Consider the following 23,583-nt stretch of genomic DNA (forward strand, 5'->3'; position numbering starts at 1 on the left):
GAATTTACTATGGCTGGGATAATAGAGCGTTTTTGTGGATATCATCAATTATACAGCTCTGTCGTATTATACCGTTTCAATAACCGATATCACAACACATGTAACACGATCATAATACAAAGACAGCGAACAGCGGAGAGACACATTTGTAAAGCTGTCACAGCAAGGACTCAAACCCGCGGCGCTATTTTTTCACTGATTGATCCATTTGCTCTGTCATGCCATAATATCTCCGGATGGATTCCTGTTGGTTGTTCACAACATTCTAGAAATATCATATCATTTGTCACATGGAGGGAGAGGGTCTGTTTATCTCTATGGGGAATTCATTATTTTTGAAAGAAATCTTCAGAAAGTTCTTCTTTCTTCTCATTAATTGTTAGGAATTGGGTCCAAAAACTTGCCATAATAATCTTGAGGATTAAAATCTCCTCAATTGGCAACAATCATGTCCGTGTGACTGAACAATGCAACCACTTTTTCATGCTTTTTCAGGCTTAAAGTGATTTTCTGGAAGTCTAAATGTTTTCCAAATTTTACATAATGTGCAAAATCGACCACCTGGTTTTGCATTTTGATGCAAGGTACAAAAATCCATAAATATTTTTTTGTAAAGTCTCTCCTTCCTGGATTTCTAATCAAAGTCTAGTATCCTCTCGCGTTGACCAATGAGACGAGCTTTTCCTGAACCAGCCTGTCCAATCAGGAGGAGGGGGAGGAGCTTGATCGTTTAATTTTGAAAATTCTGTTCCTGCTCTCCTCATTTTGCAAACTAAGTAGGGCTTTCTGGCCCAAGAGGGGATGGGTTTACTTTCAAATCTCACTCTATCTCTCCTCACTGTGCAAACTTACAGACTGTCACTTTAAAGAAAAGACGCTGATTTCAGACATGTCCCTGACTTACAATGTAACTACTGCGTAATTACAACCAAACATGTTTTCTACTTTCCCAAGAGTCAGCTCATGATCTGCCTCTGTCACCGTCTCTTAAACACAGCCCCTCCTGCCCCTGGGGTCAGCCCGGTGCGACAGGTGCGTGACACCAACTAACTGTGCAGGTGATTGATGGGACATGCACAGACCAGGAAGAAACTGAGAGTAACACATAGTTTCTCTACCTGCACCCACACACATACACATACACACACACACACACATGGCCTCGCAGGTGTTCTCAGACAGCTATGGTTGCAGCGGGTCGGGGGGAAAGGCAGCGCGGGTCAGTCAGTGATTGGCGCATCCAGATGAAAATGTCCTGTTTGATTAGACAAAGGGGCGCGAGCTCGCTCTGCAGGTGGACGTGGCAGTGACAGCTCAATGACCTAGATGTGTCATGAACTTCAAAACACAAAAAACCACAAACTGTCAAACCACAGAACAGCCGAGAGAAAAGGTGAAGTATAGAGGAAAACATGTACTGAACCGGTAAGGCAGTGTGACTCTCGCTCACAATGGTAAGATGTAGTGCCAGGACCTACTTCAGCGGTGAATGTCACAAGGCACTTGAGCAACAAAGCCCTTAAAACTCAAAATGAATCAGGATCCTGTCTTGCCCAATACAAACTATGCAATCATTTTTACACAGTCATTACATAAGTCTGTCTGTAAAAACCACACCGATTTTTCATCCATTAAAGAAAAAGTGATATTATTTTCCTATGGCTTGGCCTGAGTCCTTGCTGTGGTATTGTTTCCATATGTTTGCATCTGCAATTTCCAGACCACAGTAACAGGAAATAAAGCCAACACCCCCCTAAAAAAAAACACAGGAATATAGAGTAATGGAAGATCCAAATGATGCCCATGGGTGTGCTACTATTATGTTCACTATTATTGGATTGGACCTGTGACTTAGCAGAGGGCGACAGTCTCGACATACTGGTCATTTTTTTGGTCTAAAAGCACAATATGTTCCCAGTAGCCGATGTGTGTGGTTTCCCTTGCATTGCATTGTACAGTCCTATGTCATTCCTCGAAGCGGTGGCCTTACATCACCTACTCGATCAGGCAGTGGGCCAAGATTAGCAGCATGAGCGGAAATTTAGCCCAAAATCACTGGCTGCAAACCCCACCACCCAGCACTACCACAGGAGCGACATTACCACAGGCTCTATATACATATTGGGGTCAGTCTGGCCCCTCGCACCCCGATAGTGGATCGAATAGGCCTGGAGTGTAGCTTAAATTGAAGCAGGGTCCAGGTCGGAGGAGTGAAGGAGCTTGTTGGTGGGAGGGACATGGCAGATCACAGCAAACCCCTCCAGAGGTGCGTCTCAGTGCAGCGAGTTACAGACAGGCACGGGAAGTGGAGAAAGGATTTCAGAATAAATGCATAACCTCAGAATTATTACAAACAGGCAGCAACAGTAATGTCGTTAGATACAATCTTTAGGCGCCCAAAAAGACCAGATATACAGCTGATCTTTGCACATGGCTTTACACTTCTTCATTCATCCAGGCTTGGGAACAGCACAAAGTGTGCACAGGCCACTCTGTCATGAGGCTATCCTGTGCAATCAGTGCAATCTTCACGGAAAGAAGTAAATGTGTGGCATAATTTAGCGCAAATCACATTGAGGAAATTTTTAGCATGAGTTCACTTTCAACAACAGCATATGCCAACTCTACCATTTCAACCACCAACACAAGCCTATATAAGGCTGTAGTCTATGAATTCACAATGACTGGTTAAGCTCTTAAGGGGCAAAACATTTTTCTTTATCCTGCTCCATATAAGCCTGCAAATAGAGTGAATACAGTGGACAGAGATATCAAGCCTAATTCTTTGAAACAGTGAAGGCTACAGTGAAGCTGCAAATGGACCTTAGATGACTCCACTGATGCTGAGTGATGGACCCTCTGAGTCTGTCTCTAATGCACTGTCAGATCACCACAGCCAGCAGGTAACAACTATGAAACAGGAGTACTGTAAAGGCTATAAATGTCCAATAACCTACCTATAGCATGCACCATTAAGTCATTTTATTGTGTAGTCCTCCTGAGTGCTCCCGGTGCCGTGGAGGTGGCGGTGCTGCCTTCACGGACAGTTTGGTGACAGTACTAGCAGAAGCGACCTGACGCGGCCTTTACCGGACAGGCTGTAAACGGACTGTAATCCCTCGGAGGCTCGATCTGCCGCTGTGAAACACGTGTATGAGCGTGTATCCGCCATAAGCCCCGCTCACTCCGGTAAAAACACTGTCAGCCGCGCGCTTCACACCGAATGCACCCGTTAACCCCGGCAGGCGCGCTCCCGCCCCCTCGCTCGCTCGCTCGCGCGCGCGCTGGCTGATGTGTGTCTGCAGCTGGAGCGCTGCGGGGCCCGTAACTAACCGGAGGACATAAGGACAGACCAGTGCCGTGGTGCTTACCGTGTGCGTCCCTCGTGCTGCCGGAGCCTCGCTCTCTCCTCCACCTCCTCGCGTTCCTCCAGGCTGCTCCGTGTCTGTCTCTCTCTCTCTCTCTCTCTCTCTCTCTCTCTCTCTCACTCTCTCTCTTTCTCTCTCTCTCCCTCACTCTCTCTCTCTCTCTCTGAGCCTGTGCTGCTTCACGAGCCGCAGAGGCTGCAGCGCCAACGCAGCTCCGCTGGGTCCTAGAGGCGCCAGGCTGTCTGCAGACAATGTCAAGTTCTCTTGTAATTCTTGACTTTTCAACTTTTCCATGTACTTGAATTAACGCTTTACTACATGCTGCAGTGTGGTAACATCCAGGGCTATAACATGGGAACTGGATCATATAGTGTCAACTCAATGGTTCACAGACTACCATCCTCCCCCTATCCTATAGTAGGCCAGTAGTTCTCAGCAAAAAGTACTTCCTCATAAAATAGTTGAGCTTCCAAGTACCTTCAGGCCTAGATCAAGATCAAATCAGAAGAAAATCGGGGATAAAACTCTAAATTAAACGTACATGGGATTAAATTGTGTCTAAACTGGAATTTTGTCCAGACCAGGAACACTTTACCATGAATCAAGTTGTAAAGCATGGATAAAATGATCTCTCATTAAAGAGAAACATGTTCAAATTGTAGGTGGCCAAAACCAAAGAAAAGAAAACCGAATCCCGCCACTGGCACAGGTACCACAGTTTGAGAAACGCTGCCCTAAAGTTTTGAAAAGCCCATATCTTATAGGCTAGTGAACCTCAGTTTTGTTTGTTTTTAGGCCAAGTCCTCTCCTTAAGCTCCTCAAGCTAGGTTTTTATAAATAATGTAGGACTAAGCTATGAAGCATCGACATTCCCCTGATATTAGTCCTTCAGTCTTTCTCATCACCCCAAGGGCTTTTCAAGGTGAGTCGAGTCTGCAGTCAGTTGGGTGAAGGCATGTCTCTGGGTTCAGTCACAATCACACAGGGCTGACAGGGTCAACATTGTCCAAAAGAACTCTAACAATCGTTTAAGTGCCTCCATTATTCTTACATAATTTCTGCCAAATTTGTATCAAGATGGATGATTACAGCGGTGCAGGATATTTGTTCAGAGGCATTTAATCTGTCCACAGACTGAACGCATGAATGAGTGATGTGTAGCCGTTGGATTAGTTGGAGCAGGTGCCGCTGTGGCCTGTTTAGTCATGTTACGACATGTTTTATAATGGCTGTGGAGGCTTCCTGCCATGACTGAAAACCAGCACTATCTGTGCATTTGGACATGAAGTAAGATGATGCAACGTGCAAGATTATGTCATTTCCAAAGTCCACTGTGGGCGTCCAGGTGGGAGCAAGAATGCAAATACTTCTATTTAAAGTTTCTTCTTAGCCTACATTAATGCTGAGGTACCTGACTTTTTGTTGTTGTAAAGTAAATGTGTTTTTACCACCACAGAGTATGTTTTAAACACAGCAAAATACAGACCTTGTTGCAGAGTCTTCACCTCATTGTTATTGAGCAATGGAAGATGGAACAAAATTAGTGAAATTCATTTTGGGGGTGGTCCTCCATTCCTCCAAAGCTGAACACGGGCTTGAAACGTAGATATAAACAATTTGCTTGAACAATTCAGACATGCAGGAGAGATTGTAAGAGCTAGAAATGAGTTTGGGCCAAATAAAAAAATGTCACTGTTTGGGCAGGAAAAATCAGCTCTAAGTGGTTCTCAACTTCGTCTAAAACCAGTGCATGAGGCTGTGAGTCTGACCCAAATTTAAATATTGATTTCAACCTCAACAATAATTATTGGCAAAGGCCTGTGACCCACCTCTGGATCCCCAGGCGTCAGAGCCACTGCATTATTCTGTTCAGCTATACCACTTCTTCCATATTATAAGATAAGACATGTTCAATGTACATATTCTCTGCTGAGCCCTAATACCTGCTATTCAATCATTTTCAGTATCCATTACACACAGTATAGCGTATTTTATTGCGATGGCCGATGAGATAGTTAGCAGAAGCCTTTATCATTGCTAAAACAAGATCAGGCTATGTTTACATAGTCAGAGAAATCAAATAAGTGGAGTAGTCAGGTAACTCCATACTATGATGATGGTGATGATGTGAGAGTTCAAACCTCTGGGTGTGCAGTGGCTGTCCACTCTGACTGACTCTGAGTGTCAGACTCTTTTGATCTATTTCATCCAAACCCTGTATTTTATTCATTGTTGTGATCTCAGCTCATTGAGGAAAACAGAAAAGGAAAGGGAAATGAGACAAGGTGTATTTTATGTTTTATGATGTAAGATATAGAGAGGTGTGAAAGGTATACTTTATAGTTTTAGGGAAATGTGTCCTCTGCATTTGACCTATCCTTCAATGCGGCTGGAGCAACCTTATTTCCAGATGTTGAGCCAGGCTAATGGTCAGGATCACCTGGTTGGAGGATCAACCTAATGTACATGTTTTTAGGGGTAACTGCAAACTCCACAAAGCAAGGTCCAGAGAACCACAAGGAACTTTCTTGTGAAGCACGAATGCTAAACGCTGCGCCATTGTGCCAGAAAGATCAGGAAGAAGTCAGATTAAGTCTACATCAGATAATATAAATCAGATTATGCTGTTTGCTACTGTTCAATGACCTGAGAACTCCATAAATAAATAAAAATAAAAGTTAATAACAATAATAATAATTCGTATTTGTCCTGTCCCTGTTACAACACAAAAGAAAATATAACGTTTTGGGGGGAAAGGCAGGGTAGTAGAGCATTTCTGCCTCATAACCCGGCCCCACTGCTTTGGCCCCGGAGGAGGGGGGGGGGGGGGGGGGGCTGAGAGAGAAGCAGGGTCATGCTGCTGTTTGAGTGTGAGCTGGAGCGAGTTATTTATAGCCGTCATTAAAGCCAGCGACATCATCAATGGCTTTCATTCAGTCCAGAGTCAACGATGGGCCCATGCTAAACCCTCTCCCACTACCACAGGGCCTATCTCAGTCACACACACTCGTCTCACAAGGTCACGACCTCCACTCAGCCTCATGGGAAAAGTGAAAACTGTTCATCCATACTAATGAGGACACTAAATCAGGAGCGGCTTAAAAAGGTAGTCGACTGTGGAGCCTCTTTACACTCATGGGGGGGGGGATTGGTGGCAGAAAATGGGTTGTGGTCAGTCTAATGTTGACCTAATTAAGCATTTTTTTGCATTGTGTTGTTCACCTGGAATTTACTGCGACTGCTGACCTCTTGGCCCGGTCAGGCTTTGCAAATGGGACCTCAGTTTCAAAGGGTCTTATCTGGTCAAGCTAAGGTCAATGAATTAGCAAATAATTAGAATATCGTGTGGAAGGCGGTGATTAAAAGCTGCTTTATAATGTGCTCTACACATTTCATAATACCCTTCATATTTCATTTCTGTTATGTATGGATAAAAACAGGTAAAAGACCATTGTTGTCAGCAAAAGATACAGCGAATGGAGTGGAGCGGTCTCGAAAAGGCCAAAACAATCTATGAAAGAAAGATAGTACATCATTGAACACTGTTATGGTTAAAAGCTCATAATCAATTGGACGAATAAAAGACATAAACCCATTGACTTGATGTTAAATATTTATTGCAGTAACACAGATGCACACTCTTGAGTCACAGCAGGTTTATGTTTGTCATTTCAGTCATCTCTCCCGCTCACCATTTTCACATACTCATTAAAATCACAAAGGCGAATCAAGAAAATTTCAGTCAAAAGCAGTCTGCCAAACTCAAAAGCTTACTCCGAAATGTACAGTGCCAACGTGAGCATAAGGTGTAATTAAAATTTACATTGAAATTGAAGGACCGAACTCATGGTACAAAGTCTTAAATATTTCTCGACAGGTGGATGAGGAATTTGAATATATTTTACATTTTACACTAAACTATATTGTTGACACAGATTTCCGAATATGTGCCATACAATTTACAACGAGAAATAAATTAACAGAATAGGATCCCACAACGAGACCAGTTGAGAAGCACCTACGACTTTGAAAAGTTGCAAAAGTGAAATCAAACAGAAGGACTTTCAGCTATTTCGAAATCCTCCACTGACCACGGAAAAAATATACATAGCTTCATATTTTGTATCACACACACACACACACACACACACACACGCAATAGTCAATTTAAACTCTCGTACTTCCACTGCAGTACCGTGACGACGCACACAAGCCTGGACAAACCCGAGCTACTTTAAACTAATAGCACCTATAGCTCTAAACCAGGCTTAGACCCACAGCGGGACGACTGCTTCCCCCTCCGCTCCTCAGCCACAAGAGGCCGGGGTAAAAGTGAAAGATCAACATTTTTAACATAGTTCTGAGAGGTAAATATTGACAGACAATGCCTTTTAGTCCTATGACTCTAAAACATGTTGCTTCCTAATTAAGAAAATAAATGGCACTTGTTCAATAAATATTTAAAGCCATTATGCGTAATGAATGAGCAGGACTCAACTTGTTTGAAAAAGCTAGATAATGAAAACTCTGTTAATGATTGATTTCAAGTTATTACATCTTCATCAATCATCGTTATCAAGATAACAAGAACTACAGCCAACTATTGGCTCAGAACATCTCAATGAGCAGTCAAAAAGTCAACCCTCTCCTTTTAATAGAATGGGAATAGTCCCTTTAAAGCTTAGTCTCAGCAGGGTCTGACCACATGCAAAAAAACAAACACACACCCAGAGTAATAAATGTTCCAAATCAAAATAAAAGCAATAAATACAAAGCACACAGTGCCAAAAATTAAAAACATTACAACGCATTAAGCTTCACTCCTCCTACACTTCGCTCATGTTTCAACATCCTCAAACAACTTGCAACACGTCCTGTGTCCTCTCCGTCCCTTCAACTTACTTGACCCCTTCACCTTCCACACTTGCAGTACAAATCAGTAGGCTTCAGATTCTTCTTCAGCAAAATTTAGGCTTTACAAAAAGACAACCACAGTGACAAGACCAGGACTGAATCACAGCTATACATCAGTAGAGACCACGAGGTCGTTTGGTGTCCAGCATTGTGATTGGCTAAGAGCTCGAAATATCCATCGGACGGCGCTGAAACACTCGACTTCAGGGTCCAGAGGATCAGTCTTTGGGTGCATCACATCGTCTAAGGGAAAGACACAGAGATATTGTAAACAGTCACAGTGTTATAGCGCTCATGTTATCTGGTATTTCAACACTAGTCACTCACTTTCTTTTTAGTCCATGATCTTTTTAACCTGCTGCAAAACAGAGAAATGTTGTGTTAAAAGTTTGCAAGGAACAACACAATAGATATTTTGGGAAGTGGAGTAGTCAGAGTCATAGTTATACAAGTAATGTTTTAAGTAGAAGTACAAGTAGAAGAAAAGGTAGTAGCTGTAACAGATTTGAAGATTTCTATTGTCGACGGGCATTTACTCTCTACTGCCTTTACTACAGTACATGTCGGAGTATTTAAAATACTTGTTATCTTAAAGCTCGGCGGTGGCGCATGGAGCTGCATGTAAGTAGTATAATTTTAATGAGTATTGTGTCTATGAAGGCAGTAGAAGAGGAAGTAGTTTTAGTTTGAGCGCTGCTGTGTCTCAACACGAGGCCCTTCTCGTAAAAAAGCGTGCGCCCCATAAAGCCGGCATAATGAGGCGGTGTGTTGCTGAGGCTCACTGCAGACGGATGAGCAGGTACAGGGACAGCGATGGAGTCGTGTGGAGAAGAGTTGTATCGAATAGAGATGGAAGAAAAGAGAAAGAGCACAGAGCATTTAAAACTCAGAGTGAGCCGGAGCACTTCCCTAAAACATAATTTGGCGGATAGTTCACACCCACTCTTAACCAGTCACTCTTTTGATGCAAGAATGAAGAATCCAAAAGCCGTTAAGTCGTTAAGTCATTCTGTGCTGGTGTTTTCAAAGTAAAGTGGAAAAAGTTACCTCTGTCCTTTCCATTGATGAGTCTCTCCTCTTCTTCCCGCCCTTCGTCTTGTAAAACAGAAGGTAAAAAAACATTAACAATACTGTAAACTGAGACTGAATTATGCTGATGCAGCTGAATGGTGGCGTACCGGAGTGCAGCTCTTTGACCAGAGAGGACACAGTGTTGGTGATGGAGTCGGCGGCGACTAAAAGGTCGTTCCTCAAGTTCCTCCTCGGGCCTGTGTCGGGGAGATAAGAAGAAAAGGGTGATGCGTTTGGAACACATAGGGGCGCAAAGCAGCATTATTATAGGAACGATCCAGTTTAGGTTATACTTTGCAAAGACAAAAGCGTGGTGGGAGTATAATGTCTTAATAAGCTTTTGTGATGTTCTCCTCTCTCGAATGACTCATAATCACAGTAATAAGCAAAGTTCGACTTGTGTAGCCTGAGCACCCACACTTTTGTATTACTACTCATGTACTTTTTACTTCAAAAGCGCTGCCTGCACTGCTTTGGAGAGCTCAGAGCCAAGGTTGCCAGGTATCAGCGGCTAAATCTGCCCTGAAGCATCGGAAAACCCAACCAAAACCCACAGTGAATATCTCAAATTGAAAGAGACCCGTCAAACAGGACAGACTTAGCAGAAAATAGTGTAGGAGGAAGCATGAGAGCTGTTAGAAGTTATGTCACGGACCTTGGGCAAAGGCCTCCTGTACGTCGCCTCCGACCCCGGCGAGAGAGTCGTGGTGATGGTGGTGCATGTGCGTGTGGGGGGAGGCGGATCTGACGGAGCGCACTGCAGCCACTGGACTGGGACGGGCAGGGGAGGTGTGGGAGGAGCCCGCCGCCTGGGCCTGGAAATGAATAACAATGTAAGGTTTAAAATATAATCCTCTGCACCATTTCTGCACTAGGGCTGTTGCAAAACTGCACATATAGGAGAGTGATGTGACGTTCATGATGGAATCAGCTCTTTTGAGCAGGTCTTTGTTGTCAAAGAATCCCAAAGACTCAGCTACTTGTACAGAGGCATGAATCCCATCACTAATATCGGGCATTACATGTACTTAAGTAAAAAGTTTTTAAATTATGTTACTGGTTAGAGTGTTTTGTAACTACTTTTACTTCTACTTGAGTAATAATATTTTCAAGTATGTGAGTAAATCTTTAATCGATTATGAAAGAGATTCTCAGAACCTCAATGTCCAATAATTGCAACAAATCAAAATAAAGATCTTAAACGGGAAAGTGATTTCTGTTCCTCCTGGGCTTATAGATTTGCAGTGTTAGTTGAAATGTGGTAATTAATATAAAAAGCACACGTAGATGATGAAACTTACTGCTTGGCGCTGCTCCTCGTCCTGAACAAGCACAAAAGGAGCCGATTTTGGGGGAAAAGGAGAGAAATGTGCGGAAAAGAGGGTCAGAGACAGTCAAAGGAAAGCGCAGTTGGAAATATAGTAGCATCAGACAGTGTAATTATAATCCACCACAGTGAGGATGGCAGTGTGCGGAGAGTGGAAATACAGAGGAAGAGTGGGATGATATAAAAAAATAACTAAATAAACTTTGGAGTATTTTCACCTTGAGCAGTTTCATGAGTCCCTCGAGTTGCACCATGAGCTCCCTGCGGCTCTCCTGCAGCGACGACATCCTCTGCTCCAGCTCGTCCTTCCTCTGCCTGAAGCACAAACACATACGGCGGGTTACACACTGGATCAGAGGTTTGAAAGGCACAAATGAAACAGTAAAGCCACACTTAAAGACTCAATACCTGCCATTTCTTCTAACAGTGAAACAATGTTAGTTTTTGTCCTTCAGTATATTACAAGAGCAGACATTTACATTTACATTACCGTGACAGTATTGCCCTCTGAAAGTTGTGAAACATGCTTATAAACTCACCCTGTGAAGAATGGCTTTGTTAGAGTTCTGCTATGGCGGCGAAGGAGTAAGACGTGTTTAGCGAGGGCTCCCGAGATGCCTACCTAATTGAGTATTTTCATCAGTGATTTCGGCAAAAAGTTTGGCTTATTCGGGTTTGTTTTGGACACTCGTGATTTTGGCGTCGTAAAATCTCCGAAATGACTTCAAAACTTCGCAAATACAAGTACACTGGACCATCCGGAGATAGGCCCAGCGCTGCCTCGGACCAGAGTTCCCTCAAGACCGCGAGTAACTCGGCTCCTCCCTCGCAGAAAACCGACATGATGGCGGATCTGAAGGAAGAAGTACTTCTCGCTCTCAAAGCTGATATCTCAGCTGTAATAAAGAAAGAGATGAAAGAGGCTCTCGCAGAGGACTTCAACATGCTTAAGGTCGAAATTCAGTCAGTGAAGACGACTTTAATCAACAATACAGCCGCGCTCCGTTCGGACATGGACCAGGTGAATGTCAGAGTTAACGACATGGAGGAGGGCCTGTCCGCATGGTCAGACGAGGTGGTCGTCCTGCGAGATTCAATGGCAGAGCTGAAAGCTGAGGTGAAGGGTCTGAGGGATAAATGTGAAGACATGGAGGGTCGTATGAGGAGATGTAACATTCGCATTCTCGGAGTCGCAGAGACGGAAGCCAGCACAACTACTGCGGTAGCTTCGATGCTAAAGGAAGTGCTACAACTCGGCAAAGAGCCGATGGTGGATCGCTCACATCGCACACCTGGCCAAAAGAAGACGGGTGGCAGGCCGCGAGTAATCGTGGCTAAGCTACACTATTATCAAGACTGTGTCGAGGTTTTGCGCCGCGCTCGTACCCTAGGCCCACTAAGCTACAAGGATGCACCGGTTACCATTGTTCCTGACTACACCTCCAGCGTGGCCCGGGCTCGAGCGGCGTTTACAGGCGTGAAGAGGATCCTTCGCGGCAGAGAGGGAGTGCGTTATGGATTACTTTTTCCTGCACGTCTCCGTATCACGCACGGGGAGATGGATGTGGAGTTCACTGACCCGGGTGTTGCCATGGCGTATGTAAAAGAGAAGATCATCCCTGACGCAACCATGAGGGTAATGGTTGCAACGGATGAACAATGACTGTAGCCCTGGAGCCTATTTACAAACTTCTCAGGTAGTATATACTTACCTATTAGGTATTATGTTATTCTTTGAAGCGCATCTACTTTGATCATCCCATCTAGGGTTTATTGCATTATTAGATCGCGCAGGTTGTCCACTGCAGACCCATATTATGGTCTTTTTGTCTTTTGCTCAGCCTATATAATATTATTTTGCTCATATTACTTGTCTTCTTGTTGTTTGATTTTCTACGTTTTGGGCTCATCGGGAGCCCTACTAGTTGAAGCAGTATCACTCAATACAAGCACTATAATGTGTGGATTTGTTTTAGTTCAGGATTTAATTGTTTTTCTTGGTTTTTTCTTTTGTTTTTTTGTCTCCAGGTTCTGTTAGGAGAGTGGGTTAGCTATACCGGATCTTTCTTTGAATGGTTTGTGTGCACTATGTACCATGTAGGGTGCTTGTAAAATGGCTAGTACGAAAAAGATCAGACATCCCCATGGGTGTCCTGTCAACTGTGTGAGTTGGAATGTGAAATCCCTCAACCATTCCTTAAAGTACAAAAAAATTACATCGCATCTGAAACAGCTCAATACAGACATAGCATTTCTGCAGGAGACACATGTGTGCTCTACAGATGCTGCAAGTCTGAATAAAAAGTGGGCTGGTCAGGTGTTTCAATCTAATTTCCAAACTAGATCAAGAGGGGTGGCCATTATGATTGGCAGACATGTGCAGTTCACTGCATCAAGTGTGCATACTGACTCCGCCGGGCGTTTTGTAATAGTGGTGGGGAAACTACATACACTCCCAGTCATTTTAGCCTCGGTCTATGCACCAAACTGGGATGATTGTGACTTCTTCAATAATTTTTTCTCAACGATACCAAATATGTCAACACATAGTATTCTAATTGGCGGGGATGTTAATTGTGTCCTTTCATCTTTAGATCGAAGCGCACTTGGTAAAGTGACCCTTACTAGGTCTGCCCAATCTATAAAATCTTTTTTAAGGGTATATGGAGTTGCTGATGTATGGCGCTGCCGGAATCCTGATGTAAGAGCATATTCTTTTTATTCCTCTGTCCACATGACGTATTCTCGTATTGACTATTTTTTCATTGACAATCGAATCTTACATCTTGTGGAGGAGTGTGACTATGGAGCCATGGTTATTTCAGATCATGCTCCGTTATGTATGAAAATGTTAATTCCGGACACACAATCCGTATTTCGCCCCTGGCGATTTAACTCCTTGCTTCTATCAGACGAGAATTTTGTTAAGTTTATTAATACTGAAATAAGTTTCTTTCTTGAGGTTAACCAAACCCCGGGCATGTCATTCTGTTCTATCTGGGAATCTCTAAAAGCCTACCTGAGAGGTCAAATCATCTCATACTGTGCTCACCAAAAGAAGGAAAACTTGACACGACTAAAACAGCTGAACGAAGCAATTTTATTGTTGGACAGGGAACTTTGTCACACCCCTTCACCAGAATTAGCTAAGAAACGTGTTTCATTGCAAACTGAGTATAATACTTTATCTACACAGCAGGCTGAATATTTGATTTCAAAACTAAAATCTGGGTATTATGAGCACGGAGAGAAGGCGGGGCGTCTGCTCGCACATCAACTGCGTCAGAGGTCTGCGCATCAAACCATTCCGTCAATTAACAATGATCAAGGCATTAAATGTTCCGATAATGGAGAAATTAATACATGTTTTAGCAAGTTTTACCAATCCCTATACTCCTGTGAGTCTGCACCAAAGGCCTCTGATTTTGAAACTTTCTTCAAAGATATTGATCTTCCTGTGGTAAACTCTGACCTGGTCACTGATTTGGAGAGGGATATTTCAGCAGCTGAGATTAGCTTGGCAATAAAAGACATGCAAAGCGGTAAATCTCCAGGGCCTGATGGCTTTTCAGCTGACTTTTTAAAGAAATTTGCAGACCTGTTATCTCCACTACTGTTGTCGGTCTTCACAGAATCCTTGAGTGCATCAGTGCTCCCGGTGTCCATGCGTCAAGCGGTTATCACTCTGTTACTTAAAAAGGATAAAAATCCTCTAAACTGTAGCTCCTATCGACCAGTGTCACTTTTAAATACAGATACTAAAATATTAGCGAAGGTACTGGCAAAGCGCCTTGAACGAGTAATTCCTACTATTATTTCACCTGATCAGACAGGGTTTGTAAAAAATCGGCAATCCTTTTTTAATATCAGGCGATTGTTTAATATTCTGTATGCCCCCACTCCACCCGGTCAAGATAATGAGGTGATTGTCTCTTTAGATGCCGAAAAAGCCTTTGACCGGGTGGAGTGGGATTATCTTTTTAGAGTCCTGGATATGTTCAAATTTGGTTCTAAATTTCTTTCATGGATAAGGCTACTTTACTCTTCTCCATTAGCAGCTGTTCGTACCAACAATAACATATCATCATATTTTCAACTGCACCGAGGCACAAGGCAGGGATGCCCCCTTTCGCCGCTTCTCTTTGTAGTTGCAATTGAACCATTGGCTATAGCAGTACGGCAAAGTTTGGACATAAAGGGAATAATGCGTGTGGGCTCCGAGCATAAAATCTCTCTTTATGCTGATGACGCGCTACTGTTTATTTCAAACCCTCTGTCCAGTATTCCTGCATTGTTAAGTATGCTTGACAAATTTGGGAAGCTATCTGGCTATAAAGTCAATCTCCAAAAAAGTGAGATGATGCCCCTAACGTCGCTGGAAGGAAATCTTTCTGAAACAATCCCATTTAAGAGCAATCCTAAAAAGTTAAAGTACCTTGGTATATGGGTAACACGTAATTATAAAGACCTGTATAAGAACAATTTTTTGCCGCTGTTATCAAATCTTAAACAAGACTTGGCTCGATGGGAACTGTTACCTCTTTCCTTGGGGGGAAGAGTTAACTCTGTTAAAATGGTTATTTTGCCTAAGTTTCTTTACCTGTTCCAAAGTCTACCCATTTTTCTTTCAAAATCTTTTTTTTCTAATTTGTATGGCCAGATATCTTCCTTTATATGGAATAAAAAACCTCCAAGAATTGGCAAGAAAATATTACAGTTACCTCGCAATTTAGGTGGCATGTCATTGCCTAATTTCATGTACTATTACTGGGCAGCTAACTGTAGAGCTGTGCTGTACTGGCTAAGAAGAGATGTCGCAGTACCTAGCTGGGTTATTTTAGAGAGAGACTCAATTACATCGAGCTCTCCTGGTGCACTGATTTGTTCTGAACTACCTTTCAAACAGTCTATTTCATCTTATTCTTCTAATCCAGTTGTCATACACACTGTTAAAATTTGGAACCAATGCAGGCGGTCCTTTAAGCTTACAAAGCTATTGTTCTCGGCACCTGTTTCAAGGAACCACATGTTTATCCCTTCAATGACTGATGAGGTTTTTAATACATGGGCTGGGAAAGGAGTACAAAATTTGTACAATTTATACATAGATAACATTTTTGGTTCCTTTGAACAGCTGGTGGAAAAATTTGATATTTACAAGTCACAATTTTTTAGGTATCTGCAACTGAGAAATTTTGTTCGGTCTAATTCTGATTGTTTCCCTATGTGTCCCTCTCGTTCACTGGTGGATGAACTTTTGGACTTTCGGACAGACACCAAAAAGGTTTTAAGTAGGATCTACTCTCTGCTTTCTTCTTACCATGAGACCAACCTGGAGGATCTTAAAAGGAAATGGGAAACTGATTTGAATGACACTTTACCAGACTCAGTGTGGCAAAAAGTCATACAGAACATTCATTCCTCTTCGGTTTCACTTAGACATGCAGTTGTGCAGTTTAAAGTGGTGCACCGACTGCACTGGTCTAAAGACAAGCTGTCCAAAATCAAGCCTGACCTGGATCCTTCATGCAACCGTTGCGGACAAACACCCGCTACACTTTTTCACACATTTTGGACTTGCCCAAGACTTTGTGGTTATTGGCTTTCTATCTTTGAAGCTTTTTCCAGCATTTGTGGGAAATTAGTACGCCCCTGTCCTCTGACTGCTTTGTTTGGAGCAATATCCGTAGACGCTCCTTTTGAGAAGCGTCAAATAAATATGATTGCCTTTTGTTCATTGTTAGCTCGAAGACTTATTTTGTGCAAATGGAAAGATCCATGCCCTCCAACATATGGCCACTGGATGAGAGAGGTTATGGGCCATATACATTTGGAAAAGATCAGATACACCCTTAAAGGTCATACTGGTAAATTTTATGAGCAATGGTTGCCATTTATGCAATATTTTGAAAGTATATCTGCTGACAAACTTATTTAAGTTGCAAAGCACTGTAATGTACAAATTTGTATGTATCGTTTTGATCCGGTATAGCAGGGGTGGGAGGGGGGGACTTTTTGTTTGTTTTTATTGTTTAAATGTATCAAAGTATGTTAAAAAAAACAAAACAATAAAAAGACCTTGATCAAAAAAAAAGAATGGCTTTGTTAGAACTGGGATCTGAGTTTAGAACACAACTTATAATTTAAATTTAAGCACTCCCTCTTTCATTGTTCACAAAAAGAACAAAAAAAAAATCAGGTATAGGGTCTTTAAGGGGTAGAAGCCATTTTCCCTGGCCACGTGAGACCTGCCCACAGCTTCTGCTTAAAGTAGAAAGTTTAGATCAGCAGTGATATTCACATAACAGTGAATTCATCACACTTTTTCACAGCATTATCTGTTCGATAATATCAATTGACTTTGCACCAAGGTCATCACCTTTTGCTAAAAATAACTTCCCCACACTTAGTGGCTCTAAATAATTCTAAAGTGAAAGATTATGATTTTCTTCAGGCATCAAAATAAGTAAACCATAAAGGCTCCACATAATATAATTAAGCGCTGTTGTAACTCTTCTCTCTATTCCATAATGTTTTTGTTTTGCAGAGGAGCATAAACATGCTGGGTGTGATTTTTTACATTGGCGTTTCACACAATCCCCATCTGCTGTGTCCATCTGCTCTCGAGCGCTCCCTCTGAGCCGCCAGCGTTTCCCGCCAAAACTGAGACAACGCCACTGCTGAAAAACACTGTTGCTTCAACACTGAGAGAGTTGAAAAAACGGAAGTCCCACAGAATGTAAAGAAGAAATGCATGTGCAAAGGTGGAGTCCCGGTGCGACCCTGATGGGGGCGGTGTTCACCTGAGTTGGCGCAGCTCTGCCAGGAGAGTGGGGTTAGTGGTGCCCTTGTCGGGACTGGGCTGGCACGCTGCGTCATGCTCGACGCGGAGACGCTTGATCTCAGCCAAAATCTCTCTAGGAAACAAAAACACCACAGTCAAACGAAAACACAGATCTTTATATAGCTACACGTGTTTTGGAGAGATAAGCTTTTCAACTATTAAAAGGTACAGCACAAACCGGTTTTTGTTTTCCAGCTGGGCAATGAGCTCCCTCTTCTGCTTGTTGACATCAAAGTTAATGCTTCGATTTGGGATCATCTACAAATGGAACAAAAAAGTGGTTCAATGCAAGATCCCATACCGCCCCCTCATTCATTCATTTTATAATAGACCCTAGAGTTTGTTTACTCGAGCACTGTTTAGAAGAACAATCGAATTTTAACTTTTTGATGTTATGACTCTTGTATTATGTCGCCACCAACAACAAATCCGTCTTTTAACTGTCACTCGAGTAGTACTTTAACAAGTGCTTTCATTTGAGTAATTATTTGAATCATTACTTCCACACTTCCTGGCCCACTTGTGGACAACACAGACAGTGAAAACCTATTCACTCACTCCTGATCCTTCGGTTTCCGCGAGGCGTGACGTGTAGCGGGCGATCAGTTTGTGTTCCTCATCTTGTCGGCTCGGGCTGTCCACACTAAATGTGACAAATAGAAGAAGAAGATCTTTATAGCGCCTTTCACAGACATGGTCACAAAGTGCTTTACATGAGACAATTGTACATTCACTCCATTCTCGGTGGTGGAAAGCTACGTTTGTAGCTTCAGTTCCCCTGGGGGAGACTGTCAGAGGCGCTTTCGCGACTACACACATCTGCGCCAACGGACCCTCTGACCACCACCATACATTCACTCACACATCATTCATCCTGGCCTATTGTGCATGTTTTTAGCGGTAGGGGAAACCGGAGTGCCCGGAGGAAACCTACGCAGACACGGGGAGAACATGCAAACTCCACACAGAAAGGCCCCGTCCCTGGTGGGAATCGAACCCGGACCTTCTAGCTGTGAAGCGAGAGCACTAACTGCTGCACTACCGTGCCAACCAATACAGTATTTAATAGCATGTGTCAGCAATTAGATCATTATTACAAAAAACAGCCAGATCAGGAACACTTCTCTGACCTGGGACTGCCCTGGAGCCGGTTCACATAAGCTGCAATCAGTGCATGTTCTTCATTCATTCTCTGAGCAGCTGCAACACTGGACGACAGAAACACATCACTCACATTGACTTACATTACATTCTTTTCTAAATTACATTCTGATGCAAAATGTTGACCATTTACGGTTACTACTGGCATTCCTTAAAGGAATAGGCCACCGTTTTTACATACTGAGATATTTTCTTACCTTAGCTTTGACGAGTTCTTTAAGACCTGTCTGATCTTTACCCGTGCCATCAGTCATGTAAACACAGCGCAGACGGCGTTAGCATTTAGCCTCTCCCCCTCTCCTCTATAGGTCAAGATAGAAGCTGCCAAGCTCTTCCACGTTTCCCCTATTTAAACATGGTTACGTGAAGTGTTACACTACAACGTATAATTACACAAAATTAAACAATGTGGATTTTCTAAGCGGATAAAAGGGGGACTATATTGTAAGGCGTAATAATACCAGGAGTAGTTCGAAATCCGCGCAGTAATCTTCACTTTACTGTGTGGATGCCAAATTACTCCTGGTATTATTACGCCTTACAATATAGTCCCCCCTTTTATCAGCTTAGAAAATCCACATTGTTTAATTTTGTGTAATCATACTTTGTAGTGGAACACTTCACGTAACCATATTTAAATAAGGAAAACATGGAAGAGCTTGGTAGCTTCTATCTTGACCTGTTTTGGAGCTATAGTGGAGAGAGGGAGAGGCAAACGCTAACGCCGTCTGCGCTGTGTTTACGTGATTGAAGGCACGGGTGAAGACCAGACAGGTCCTAAAGAACTCGTCAAAGCTAAGGTAAGAACATATTTCAGTATGTAAAAACGGTGGCCTATTCTTTTAAACACTATACCTCTATACTATACTTTTTTTTTTATAAACTCATCCCAGTGAAGTGCTGAAACATTAGAAAAGCATTAGGTAAGTTATGAGTGTGTTTAGAGTAGGCCACAACTGACAAAATTAAGGTTAATTTTGGTTCTTTTAATTAAGGTTCTTTTAAAGGAATAGGCCACCGTTTTTACATACTAAAATATGTTCTTACCTCACTTTAGTCGAGTTAATATATCCCCGTCTGGTCTTTGTCCGTGCGCTCTGTCAGGCAAACGGAGCACATACGCAGCCTCTCCCACATGTCACATAGCTCCGAAAAAGCTCACGATAGAAGCTACCGAGCTCTTCCACGTGTTCCCTATTTAAATAAAGTTACGTGAAGTGTTTTCATGCGAAGTATATTTACACAGAAATGTAACATGTCGATTTTATAAGCAAATAAAGAGGGGGACTATATTGTGAGGCGTAATGATACGAGGAGTAAAACGTCCGCGCAGTAACTCCTAAAGGTTATTGACGGAAGTGAGCGGGGGGAAGTCTTTCGGAGTTACTGCGCGGACGTTTTACTCCTCGTATCATTACGCCTCACAATATAGTCCCCCTTTTTATTTGCTTATAAAATCGACACGTTACATTTCTGTGTAAATATACTTCGCATGAAAACACTTCACGTAACTTTATTTAAATAGGAAACACGTGGAAGAGCTTGGTAGCTTCTATCGTGAGCTTTTTCGGAGCTATGTGACATGTGGGAGAGGCTGCGTATGTGCTCCGTTTGCCTGACAGAGCGCACGGACAAAGACCAGACGGGGATATATTAACACGTCTAAAGTGAGGTAAGAACATATCTTAGTATGTAAAAACGGTGGCCTATTCCTTTAATGGTTTTTAAGTGTCTTCATGGTCCTGGTCCTTCTTATCTCTCAGAACTGCTTTTACCTTATGACTCACAGCGAGGCGTCTTTCCAATATTACGGACCTCAACTGTGGAACGGCCTGCCGGAGGAGCTCAGGATCGCAGAGAACGTTCATGTTTTTAAAAGTAGGCTCAAGAACCACCTTTTAGCTTAGCCTTTAGCTGAGATCTATTTCCTTATTTATCCAGTACTTTTTATTATTATTTATGTTTATAATTAGCTTATTAGACTGTTTTTTGAGTTTTATATATGTTTTTATTTGTCTTATTTTAATGTTATTGTTTGCATATTGCATTTTTAGAATCTCTAGTGTTTCCTCTGAGGGAGCCCTCTGCCCTCTGTGTGGTGTTTCTGCTGCGCTTCCACTGGGCGTCCGTCTGTGTCTGTATCTGTATCTGTGTCTGTGTCTGTGTCTGTGTCTGTGTCTGTGTCTGTGTCTGTGTCTGTGTCTGTGTCTGTGTCTGTGTCTGTGTCTGTGTCTGTGTCTGTTTCTATCTGGAAGAGTGGGTGGTTGGGTGGGCGGGAACTGCTTTTAATCTGTAAAGCACTTTGTGTTATGAAATCGCTTTATAAATGAAGTTTTGATTGATTGATGGAAAATTATCTGTTAAAGGAACAGGTCACCGTTTTTACATGCTGAGATATGTTCTTGCCTGAGCTTAGACAAGTTGATGCGTACCTGTACCCTTCCGATAGCTCCGCACAAAGACCAGACAGGTACGTATCAACTCGTCTAAGCTCAGGCAAGAACATATCTCAGTATGGAAAACCGGTGGCCTGTTCCTTTAACAAGGACATTCAGGGCCTTTAGGTTTCTTTGTGAGCATTGAGCATTATAACTATTGCTTTTGTTTCCCCTTGCATTGTACCTTCTGAATATAAATATACACAGCAAGCCTGTCAAAAAATGTTAACAAAAATCACTTCACTAAAACATCATATTAGTACTGCAAAAATAATGTTCATTTACTTTATATCTGAACGCTTTGAAGGCTTTTTAGTTCATAGTTTTAGTGACAGGTCTAAGGATACGCTGCGCTTTATGGATGACTAAACAGATAATACAAGTAAATACCTTTTCGATGACTCTGGCACCACTGGGGACAGCATCATGTCCTCACCGTCGTTTCCAAGCGGTCGAGAGGGACTACAGTCAAGAACATAAACCACATGATTAGCAGCAAAACAAACTAAATGTACCGATGATATGGATTCAAGCAACATGCAGACTACGCAAGGTCACATGAGGTAACGGAAGAACCACCTTCTACACTGCATAATTAAAAAGTAACCCACTCACATGACAGTAGTCTGAGCTCAACGTGTGTGCAAAGTGCAGCGTTTGTGCAATGGCCTAATTAAGTCGTTTCTGCTGGAGGTCTGTAATGATCCACTCTGAGGTCACCCAGAAAAATCAAAGACCAGAGGTGGAGCTACATCGGCGGGCGGCAGTAGCAGAGGGAGGTTTTGTAAACACAAGGCTGATGTGTACGCATAAATAATGATTATGAGTTTACGGCATAAAAGAGGAAAATGTTTGGAGATTCGCTATGTCACAATCAGTAGTTTAAAGTGGCCACACTAAAACTACAGCTATTACTTTAACTGATGACTGTTCAGTGCTTTTCTCTACTGGCGTCTACTGGGAAATATACAAAGCCCAGATTGCAAAAAGTGATGGGTGTAAAATTAAGCAGCCATTCAGATTAGTTCAGAGCCGTTGATATACTTTTTACTGAGGCTTATGTGTGAACTGGCCTTACACAATGTTGGAGAGGTTGAGGGTTCGCTCTGGCTCCTCGGGGTAAACCGGGTGTGGAGGCTCCCGAGACGACACGCAGCCCAGAGTCTTGCCCAGGGCTCGGCCAAACTTTGAGGCTTGAGATTTCTACAATAATAAAACAACATGAACATAATGGGAAACTGATTCGGTCTTGTCATCATCAACTCATTATTTAGCTTATCTATGTTTGAAAATGGTCCTAACCACATGACTTTACACCAAGTTGATGGATGACAGCAGATTTTGTGCATTTCCCGTCACCCACAGAGTGCCCCCTGCTGCCCACAGCCTGGCCCCGCACGCTGATGGGACTCACCCAGGACGAGTGCTCTTTCATCTGGTGCTGTCTGTTGTGGGACCCGCTGGTGTTGCCCCTCCAGAAGCAGTTCTGGCAAAGCTGGTAACCGCGGCAACGGAGGCAGCGGTACCGAAACCCGGTCATCCCGTTACTACGGCAATAGGAGCATGACACCGGGTGGTACACTGGGGAGAGGGAGGTAACATCGTCAATCTAAATACACCGTACAGGAAAGAAAGAGACACAAGTATATCTGTGCGAGGACAAGGAGGATAAGAGCTACATTTATCCAACAGCGTCCTTTGGGCTTCAGCTAGTCTTTTATGTAAATATTGGCTGTAAAACGTTTGACCTACTAAACAATCTGGAGAGGTCTGTAATGCTTCTCTGATTATTGTCATTTAGTCACATTTATCATGGCCAGCCCAATGGTTTAACCAAAAACCTAATTGTTGCAAAGCATGAGTTGCCCCTTCAATTATGCCAAAATTCACAAAGCAATTTTCAAATTATAGTGGCCATAATTCCTGTTAATTATTTGGTAGAAAGACAGTGATTGTAGCCAAACACTTCTAAATAAGGGGCAAAGACACTGGAAACATTGACCGTACCATGCTCCACGTTGGCCATGCGGTGCATCAGTGGGAGCCACACCAGACACTGAGGAGGTTCTGAGACGATGTCCAGGAACATGTTGAGCATGACCCTCTTCTACAAAAAGAACAAAAAGATAGATAGTATTATACATGTAAAACAGGAATTCTTGATTTTTCAAGAGACTAAAAAAGCACCTGTTGTGGGAAACATGAGCGAACTAAAGAGTGGTGGTATCCAAAGGATGGTCCTTCATGGACCGCAGTCGGCAGCTTCAGGGCCTCTCTCAGGAAAATATCAAACTTTGGCAGCACCAGGACTCCATGGGAGTCAGAGACCTGAGAAAACACATCTGCACAGACACACAGCAGAAAGCAGTTTTAGTTTATGTTTGATGATTGTTACATCTAGCTAACTTACTACACAACAAGTGAGCTTCTCTAAACAAGGCTGTAATTAGGCATGTTATC

The 23,583-nt window shown here is 42.8% G+C and overlaps 2 protein-coding genes across 7 annotated transcripts in view; both read right to left on the minus strand.

Annotated features, from left to right (window-relative positions):
* Positions 1-3,511, minus strand: part of LOC306974627 (DNA (cytosine-5)-methyltransferase 3A-like) — a 31,891-nt gene extending 28,380 nt beyond the window's left edge. For 3 of the 4 annotated variants that reach the window (XM_079571976.1, XM_079571974.1, XM_079571972.1), the window contains exon 1: positions 3,372-3,511. The gene's annotated coding sequence lies outside the window, so the exon portion shown is untranslated. The other variant, XM_079571973.1, reaches the window with a different exon arrangement.
* Positions 3,512-6,973: 3,462 nt separating this feature from the next.
* The window catches only part of LOC306974445 (dystrobrevin beta-like), a 31,275-nt gene continuing 14,665 nt past the window's right edge, over positions 6,974-23,583 (minus strand). For 2 of the 3 annotated variants that reach the window (XM_079571692.1, XM_079571691.1), the window contains 15 exons: positions 23,311-23,465; positions 23,131-23,230; positions 22,538-22,704; positions 22,202-22,326; positions 21,514-21,585; positions 18,655-18,732; positions 18,083-18,167; positions 17,703-17,782; positions 17,484-17,597; positions 10,899-10,995; positions 10,009-10,168; positions 9,461-9,550; positions 9,330-9,377; positions 8,610-8,640; positions 6,974-8,525 (listed from right to left, as the gene is read on the minus strand). In XM_079571692.1, coding sequence (XP_079427818.1) covers positions 8,633-8,640; positions 9,330-9,377; positions 9,461-9,550; positions 10,009-10,168; positions 10,899-10,995; positions 17,484-17,597; positions 17,703-17,782; positions 18,083-18,167; positions 18,655-18,732; positions 21,514-21,585; positions 22,202-22,326; positions 22,538-22,704; positions 23,131-23,230; positions 23,311-23,465 — 1,379 coding nt within the window. In that variant the 3' untranslated portion in view covers positions 6,974-8,525; positions 8,610-8,632. The remainder of the gene's footprint in view (positions 8,526-8,609; positions 8,641-9,329; positions 9,378-9,460; positions 9,551-10,008; positions 10,169-10,898; positions 10,996-17,483; positions 17,598-17,702; positions 17,783-18,082; positions 18,168-18,654; positions 18,733-21,513; positions 21,586-22,201; positions 22,327-22,537; positions 22,705-23,130; positions 23,231-23,310; positions 23,466-23,583) is intronic. The other variant, XR_013793630.1, reaches the window with a different exon arrangement.

This window comes from Gobius niger, assembly GCF_951799975.1.
Source record: "Gobius niger genome assembly, chromosome: 15".
Classification (NCBI taxonomy): Eukaryota; Metazoa; Chordata; class Actinopteri; order Gobiiformes; family Gobiidae; genus Gobius; species Gobius niger.